This window comes from Aythya ferina, assembly GCF_964211825.1.
Source record: "Aythya ferina genome assembly, chromosome: 13".
NCBI classification, from domain to species: domain Eukaryota; kingdom Metazoa; phylum Chordata; class Aves; order Anseriformes; family Anatidae; genus Aythya; species Aythya ferina.
Genome location: NC_140311.1, coordinates 397,589 through 406,099, shown reverse-complemented (window position 1 = coordinate 406,099; position 8,511 = coordinate 397,589). Strand labels below are relative to the sequence as shown.

General features: G+C 44.3%; 1 protein-coding gene across 1 annotated transcript; it reads right to left on the bottom strand.

Annotated features, from left to right (window-relative positions):
• Nucleotides 1-521: 521 nt before the first annotated feature.
• LOC311444226 (G-protein coupled receptor 83-like) lies at nt 522-7,558 on the bottom strand (the record flags this gene model as incomplete). Its single annotated transcript, XM_084535209.1, has 4 exons — nt 522-2,005; nt 2,480-2,613; nt 4,754-4,879; nt 7,184-7,558. The coding sequence occupies 4 exons, from the start codon at nt 7,556-7,558 to the stop codon at nt 1,381-1,383; spliced, it is 1,260 nt and encodes a 419-aa protein (XP_084391335.1). The 3' UTR covers nt 522-1,380.
• Nucleotides 7,559-8,511: the final 953 nt, after the last annotated feature.

The window sequence follows — 8,511 nt, the reverse complement described above, 5'->3', positions numbered from 1 at the left end:
TGGTCACCATGTCCATGCTGTCACCACAATTCAGACTTCACCATCTCTGTGTGCTTGCGTACTGGTTTTATTTTTAGCCGGGTTTTCATGGACAGCTCAAGAGAGCCATATTTCTGCATGGACCTTACACCCATTCGTGAGTTTGCAAGCCACCCTCTCTCACACATGGAGCCACCCCCCCAGTTTGCTTGCCTACAGTTAGCCAGTGTTCCCAGCACAAACTGGTCACAGGGCAGTTCGCAACTGGTAAGTGACAGGACAGTTAAGTCACCACTCATGATTTGGAATATGAGGTAGGGGTGATAGCCTCTGATTTCACCAGTCCTTGGAGCATACCCAACAAGCTGTCATATTCCAGCCTGCAGAGCTGCCCTGGAGTCACCAGCTTAACTTGCTGGCACCAATGACAGTCTCTGTGAGGCTCAGGCTGGTGTCTGCACTGATCACTGGCACACAGTCCATAAAATGGTTTCCACCATCAACATTTGACTTCCAATTTAGTATCGCCTATGTAGATAATAGAAAGACATCACAAAAGAAAAGTAGTAGAAAGTGCAAAAATGCAAAATTATTCTGAAACCATTTATTTGGCTTGCAGGCGGTGTTTGGCTAGCGGGCATTGGGTTGGTTCTCAACAAAATGGTATGTGTTTTAAGAAAGGATTGGTTCCTCAGCTGGCTAGACACTGCAGTTTAAACAATGTTTTGTGGTGACTGGGAGTGACCTTTACAGAACAAAACAAACAATTGAAAGAAGAATGGAGTAACTTTTTTGCTGTCCTGTTTCTAAGTTGTGTTCTCATTGTGATTTTTGAGATGTTACCTCCTCTACCAGGAAGCACATCTGTATATGGTACTGGCATAAACACTTCTGGATCACAATGAATCAGATGAGCAGAGCTGAGTAATTTGTATAACAGCAGAGCAAACAGCTAAGATGTTGTGGGTGGAAATTTGAGAATGGCTACAAATTTTATTACTCTTAAATAAAATACAAATAAATAAAAGTGTGGAATCAATGCCGTGTTTCTATATGCATAAACAACCACCTACTTTAAAACAGTATTAGTTCATATCTACAGGTTCTCTTCATTTGCTCCGGCTATGAAAGATTTGGTGTGCTACTGAAGAATTTTTGTTTTTGCTGACTGTTTAGATGAAAAGTTCACTCTACACACTTCATTCTGGAACCCACATATGAGCAGTTCACCCCCGGAAAACCTGACTGGACAAGGTCCCAGTCAACCCAACTGAACTTTGAAGTTAGCTTGTTTTGGGAGGAAGGCTGGGCTAGATGATCTCCAGCAGCCCTTTCCAATCCATTTTTTCCCTGTGATTTTGCAATTATAACAGAATGCTGCCTGGCCATCAGATCAAGGGTTTAGTTTTCTGCCACAATTGGCTGAACGCTGGATATGTCTGTCTTTGCAGAGTTCCTCTGGGAGGTTGCCCGTGTTTTCTGGCAGGCACTGCCTCTCTTATAATGGCAGTTCTCAACCCAGGCATGCCTGAACGGAGGGGAGATGGACTGCAGAGCATGGCTCTGGGCTGCACTCCTTCGCCGGCACACGCACAGCAAAGACTTCAACTCGGATCTGAAGCTCTCATTCAGCCAACAGTAAATGAAGGGATTGTAGCAAGTGCTGCTCATGGCAAACCAGTGAAAAGCGAAGTACAGAGCATTGCTGCTGTGGATAGCCCTACAGGAGATCAACACCACATAGCAGTTCAGAGGGAACCAGCACACTGCAAACACAATCACCACCACCATCAGCATCTTCAGCGTCATCTTCTTTTTCCGCTGATGTGCATAGTATTGCTCCATCGTGATGTCCCCAATGGCATTCCTCAGCCAGAGCTTCTTAGCTACCATGGTGTATGTGATGGAGATCACAAGCAAGGGCAGGACATACAAGAGAACAAAAGTAGTCAAGTCCAAATACTTCCAGAAAAGGTCAGCAGGAGGAGGGAAGCTGGGTAGGCAGACCATTCGTATTGTTCTGTTCCTGAAGATCCAAGAGATAAAGAACCATTAATCCCTCTGCATCTTAAGTGTTTTTGTAGGTTTCAGTAAAGGCACAGAGAGCAGAATTAATTCAGTAACACAGGCAAGGGCCTCTTTCAATTGAGAACTTCACATTAAGTCTGACCTTTGGCTCCAGTGAAGGTATTTTAAACACATCCCCAGAAAAGAAATAATCATTCATATTAAAAATTGTTCACATCTCTTCTGTGCCTGCTTCAAATGACAGCACTGAATCTCTGAGATGAAATCAACTAACAACAAGCCTGAAAGCAAAGTCATTGATTTTCATTATCCTTTTGAGAGAAACTCACTGCCTGGTGAAATATAAGGAAGATTTCTCTGCTTCACCATACTTTCTATTTTAATAACGCAGATGGAGAAATGCATGCATTGGAATCTGTGGGACTTTGACTGAGCTATGTCATATAAAAAAAGCACTGTGTAAAAGTCTTACCCGATGTAAAATCTTGTCAAGGTCTGATAAATGGCATGAGGCAATGAGAAGCAGCTGGCCAAAACCCATATGATAATGATGCAAATCCCTCCTTTTACCATGGACATGCGTGGCTTGAGAGGGTGCATGATAACCTGCAGAGAACAACCAATCCAGAGGATTTAAAATGTCCTCAACTGATAAAAATGAGCTGCAAATTAAAATAAATAAATAAATAAATAAATAAAGGTGCACCTTTGCTTTATCCATGTTCAAGAGCAAGCATTTGACACTGAACTCTGAGTAAAAAGCAGAGTATGGGCTTTCCAAGACAGCAAGGCATACTCAACGTGGACCTAAAGGGTGGTAGAAGTTGAAAGCCAAGTGTCTGTTCTGGTTTGCACTACAGAGAGCACAAAGTGTCTCTTGATTACTGTAGAAGAGGTCTCAAATGCAGATGGCAGACCTGGTATTCACAACTTTTTACATTTGATGGACTTGCACAAGTCTGACATGGTGCCTAAGATCCTTACAGTTAAATGTAATCTTGGACCAACATGGTACTAACTTCAAAGCTGGTTTCTTCTCTATTCACAGTTTGTCCTGTGCAGTACTGGTTACAGTGTGGTGTACTGCATGTGTGCATGTGTGCTTGCTGCTGAGAAGGGCTACTTTGTCTGGTGATGTCTTGGTCACTCTTTCAGCCTCACATTGCAGTTTGAGATGCTGCAACAGCTCTGCATCCCTCCAGTCTTAAAAGGTGGGCAGGAGAGTGTCATCTTAAGGGACTTCTGAAAGTGTAAGGGCTGGAAAATGTAAAGAGCTATGTGAGCATTAAATGCTGCTGCTGGCCCAGTGCCCTGAGCAGAAAAACACGTTCAGGGTCACCATCAACTTGAATTCAGAGATCATGAAAGTTATATGTCCATTGAGCTACATGGCCCACAGATGATTACATTACACAATAAAACAATAATTAAAAATAGAACTATCATGTCATCCACGTGATTTCTTAGCTGATTAATTTTTTTGGCATTTTTTTTCTGCATCTTTTCTTGTCTCATTATAAATATTTATTTAACTGAGCTTCTATAACTCCCCTGGAACATCTGCCTGCTCTGATACCTCCCAGGACTAGCAATATTTTTAGAGTCAAGTGTTGCTTTCTCTTTGCTCAGTGACATCTCCATACTTCTATTTATATCTCCATGGGCCATGCCAGCTAATTCCAGTTCTGAGGAGCTTACTCCACTGGGTTTAACAGCAATTATTGTTTGCTCATAATTAAACCAGCATTTCTTAATGCACAGCCATGATTTGCCATCAACCCAGAATCTGCTAATTAAAATGCCTCGTTATTGGAATACTTTGCAATGTTATTTGTAGGAGGGACAGACTACCAAACTTCTTGTGGTATAAAAGACAAAAGTGGATGGTCTGTGCTCTGGCAGTCACTGTGACTTTCTGACACTAGATGGAGCACATCCCAGATAATCGGAGTGAAATCAGTTATTGTTTTCAACTTCATCTAGCTGTGTCACTTATCATGTGCTTTTCAGTAACAACCATTACTGCAGGCTCCAGCACTGCAAGGAAAATACACAGTAAGCCCAACGAGTGTACCTTGCAGAGCCTGCTCTCCCAGCGCACAGCATCTGTCAGCCTTAGCAAAAATGACAAATTTTATTATCCTTCAAGGAAAGCCCTGTTTGCACTCATTGGTTGGCCTATGCAGTTTTTATGGTTGGTATTTGCCAAGAAGCATCTTTTTGCTGGGGAGGGGGACAGTGCAGAGAACTTCTCATCTTAAGCTGAACATACTAACACAGTTCTCTCGACTGCCAGTCCCAGGTATCCCAAAATAATGGGGAAAGCCTGAAAGTTGGAAGAGTCTTCATATATAAATGCTGAGATAATGTTTGGGCTTGCTGATGTTTGAATATATTCCTGCCATGCTTTAGGGCACCGAGTCACTGAGGCAGGAAGGGACCTTTGGAGACCACCTTGCCTAACCCCTGCAGAAGGCAGGCCCACCTGGAGCATGCTGCACCAGACTATTTCTGGATGGGTTTTGGATGAAGATTCCACAACCTGTCTGGGCAGTGTTTGATCACCATCACTGTACAAAAGCAGTTTTTACATCCACCAACATAAAAGCTAGAATCACTCCCCTTCAAGGATTCCTTAATTCCCAAGACAGCACAGGATTCCAGGCCCTGTGACTTGAAGAAGAGAAAAGCTATATGTTTGGTTCACTGTTTTCTAGAAAATATGGGTGTGATGTATATTGCATACCTGATGCCGATCCAGAGCAATGGCAGCAAGGGTCAATACAGACACGTGAACGGAACAGTACTGAACAAATCGGCTTACATGACACATCAGCTTTCCAAAAACCCAGGTACTGCTTACAAAACGCACCTGAAGAACAGAGAAAAAATAAATTAATTAATTAAAACTGTGCATTACCTGAAGAGTCACAAATAGGATTCCTGGGAATATCTTAAGGGAGAAATATTGTGATACAGTTTCCTTATCCTTTGTAAATATATTATTATACTCAGATTTTGGGGAAAATGACGACTGTGCAAGACGCTCTGAAAAAGAGGTGAGATTTATTATACCGAGCAAACAAAACCACTTGAGTACTGCACTGCGTGTGTGTGTTTGTGTGTGCATGTGTACATGTAACGTGGCTACTCTGGAAAACACAAAGAAATCTTCTATTGATTTCTCGATGAGTATCTGCATGTAAAAACATTAGCATGTCTCCTTAAAGACAGCTGCATTTTTGTCATTGTTAAAATGTTCACGTTTGTGAATGCCAAAAGTTGCATGGGTTCAAAACTCAGTGAGATAAATTCATGAAAGAAAAACTCTTTGAGGGCACTGAAATATAGAGCTAGCACCCTTGAGTCAGGAACATCCTCATGTACCTGCCCTGTGGTCATACAGGTTACAGACTCAGCATACAGGATACCTTCTCAGCAGCAGGATACTGAGCGGGACAGCAGCGTCTTGCTCTCATGCTGATCTCTGAGCTTGGCTCTCCTCACATCACATTGTGATACACTGACAGCAATATCAGAGGTGTCAGCTAGCTTAGACAAACAGAGAGGAAAATTTTCCCTTCCAGATGAAAAAGCAACTAACACTTTACAGGCTGGGTTGTCTTCCTTGATGTGACCTCTGGTGTACAAGTTATCTCCACCAGGCATGACGTCCCACTGCCCTTGGGGAGACTGTAGTCAGAGAGAGTTTAAAGTCTGCCCTGAGACCGGAGTGGAAATGGCACGGTAACATTTCTTAGAAAATCACAGAAAGCTGTTGCTTCTTGCGGATTTCCTACAGAGGCAATTATCCCAAATAACTTGTGGTTTTACTCCCTGCACACACAGCTATTCCTTACTGTGCAATGTTTAATATAACTCATTTTGGAAGCAGATTAAGCTAATTTGAAACAAGGCACATTTACTACAGAACATACATCCACACAGAAAATTAGTCAAAACTAGCTAATGTTTTCAATTAATCTACCATTTTAATTCTAATTATATTCCCATGGAGACAATTCTAGTAGTAATGAGTCTGTCAGTGAAACTGTAGCATTTTCTCTTTCTTTGAAGTTGATGTAATGCTCTAATCTAAGAGGGATTACAATAATTTAATTATTTGTTCCTAATAATTAACCATTGTGCAAACACTCAAGATGGCACTATCCTTTCCCTAAAGATGAACAGATGCAAATCTGACCAGAGTAAGGCAGTGAAACCCCACCAAAGGAATAGGATCAGTGTAGGGAAAGGTAAATTCAAACTGACAGTGCAGCAAATGCTTCTGGAAGGCAGAAGAGCACCATGGACAGTTATGGACAAGGACAAAAGTAGGAACATTTCGGATGCTTTTGAACCAGAGGCTTTTGTAAAATTCAGCCATACACAGTCCTACTTACATGCTGTTTATAGACTGTGACAGTCAGGCAAGAAGTGCAACAGTATATTCTTTCCACTTCACTCTTTATTTTTCTTTCTACAGTTAGAATTATTTAATATCCAAAAGTAAACAAAGGACAACCAGCTCCTAGAAGCATAGTTACAGCACCCCAGCCACACCAAGCTGGCATGGCTCAGCAAGGACCTCACAGTTTCTCCTGCAATCATCTTCACAAGGAGTGACCCTGCTTGCATCATCTCCATAGTAAATTGACAGCTAATTGTGCTTTCTAGTGTCAAACATGTCCCTGCTTCCTTCCCCATAAAAAGACCAGCAGAACAGACCTGTCTTGACACTGTCCTGAAAGGGAGGAAGAAAGTAAGAGAGGAGGGACGCCCCCCAGCAGGTTTTGGGAGGTGGGAGCATGAGCGCCCCGGTCTGTGTCTGTGTGTGAGGGGCTGTGGGAGACAGAGGGAGCACAGCTGCAGCTTGTGCAGGGTACCAAAGGAGCAGGGAAAGAGATGAAAAGGAAGTCTGAGTATGAGCCCGGTACTGACTGCGGCAGTACACATGCACATGGCCCTGACAGGCAAGCACAGGCACCTGCAAACCCCATGGGGGCTGGGTGTTCGCCCCCGAATTTGGATGTGCGCACCCATCCCTGCCTCACAGCCTGCGACCAGCGGTGAGCCAGAGCTCAGCGTGGTGTGTGGGTGTGGGCACAGCTCCCTGCCTGCCCCACGTCCCCCAGCTGCCCCGCAGAGCCCTGCGCCCGGCCCCTGGGGAGCTTACCAGCGTGAAGGGCGTGTTGAGGATGGTGATCATCACGTCGGCAACGGCCAGGTTGACGATGAAGAGGCTGGTGGCTGAGTGCATCCTTTTGTTCTTGATAACCACGTGGCACACCAGTGTATTTCCAAAGAGGGAGATGCAGATGATCACTGAGTAGGCTACTATCAGCAGCGCCTTCACCGTCCGGCTCTGGGACTCACCCTCATACCTGGTGCCACTGCCAAAGTCCCCCAGGTCCTCCAGGTCCAGATCACTGTGAAAGAAGGATTGGTTTGGGAAGCCATACAGTGTGGAGAAGAAGCTGGTGGTGTGATTCTCTGTTCTCCAGAAGGGCTTGGAGATATACTGCAAAGGGAACCACGTGTGTCTGCTCATGGCTTGGGAAGCAAAGCTCCAGTGCTGCCGGTGTCCCTGGCACCCCGGAGAGACTGGGGCAGGCTGCACGTTTCTCTGCCCTCCCTCCTTCCAGGGAGCTCAGGTGCTAAAGTCAGTGGTTGCAGGGGGGAACACACATCCTTGCATTTTAAAAATATGCCCCATAGTTGCAAACTACATAAAAGAGTTGATATGTGGGTCCTTCTTCCCGTGCTGATAACATGTCAGCTTAACCCCAGGGACTCTCCAGCTGCTGTTCTTCTTTTCCAGTCCCATATGTCCTGATACAGGAGCTGGTTCAGATGCTGAAATATCAGAGATCCCCAAACACTTTCTCTCTGCACCTAGGAAGAAATCCTGGTGAATATTTCCCTCTGGACACTGTTCTGCTCCTCTCCCACAACTTCTCCTTGGAAAACTGCTATATTGCTTTTCCACATTGTCCTTCACCAATCAGGTCTTTTTTCCCAGCAGTTTTCAGAGCTTGTCAGAGCTAAAAAAGCAAGGGAAGCCTTTTCCATTTATTTCCATCCTCAAAGTATCTGAGCTATTCACTGGAAGCAGCTTTGCTCAGAGACTGAGTGGTCCCTGCTTTCCCTGTGATATATACAGCCTGCCAGATGACACACTGCATATGAAATAGCCAATAGTGTATCTCTTCCCAGCTTATCCTGAGATGGATTGCAGCCCCACAGATAGACGATGGGAGAGTGTGACATTTGCAGATTCTAATAGAGCAGCAAAATACAGAGCGGATGTGCCCTTATCTTCCCTGTCTCCCCCTCCTCCCTTCTGTGTACCCAGCACAATAGCTTTGTGGGGTGAGGCATCTTTACTAAATTGCAGCATCTTTCTCTGCCTTCTAGAGTTTCTGCCTCCAGAGAGCATCTGAAGATTTCTGTCTTCAGATTTCTTCCAGATTTGTGCCTGGCATTGTCCCCTTCTTGGTCCCC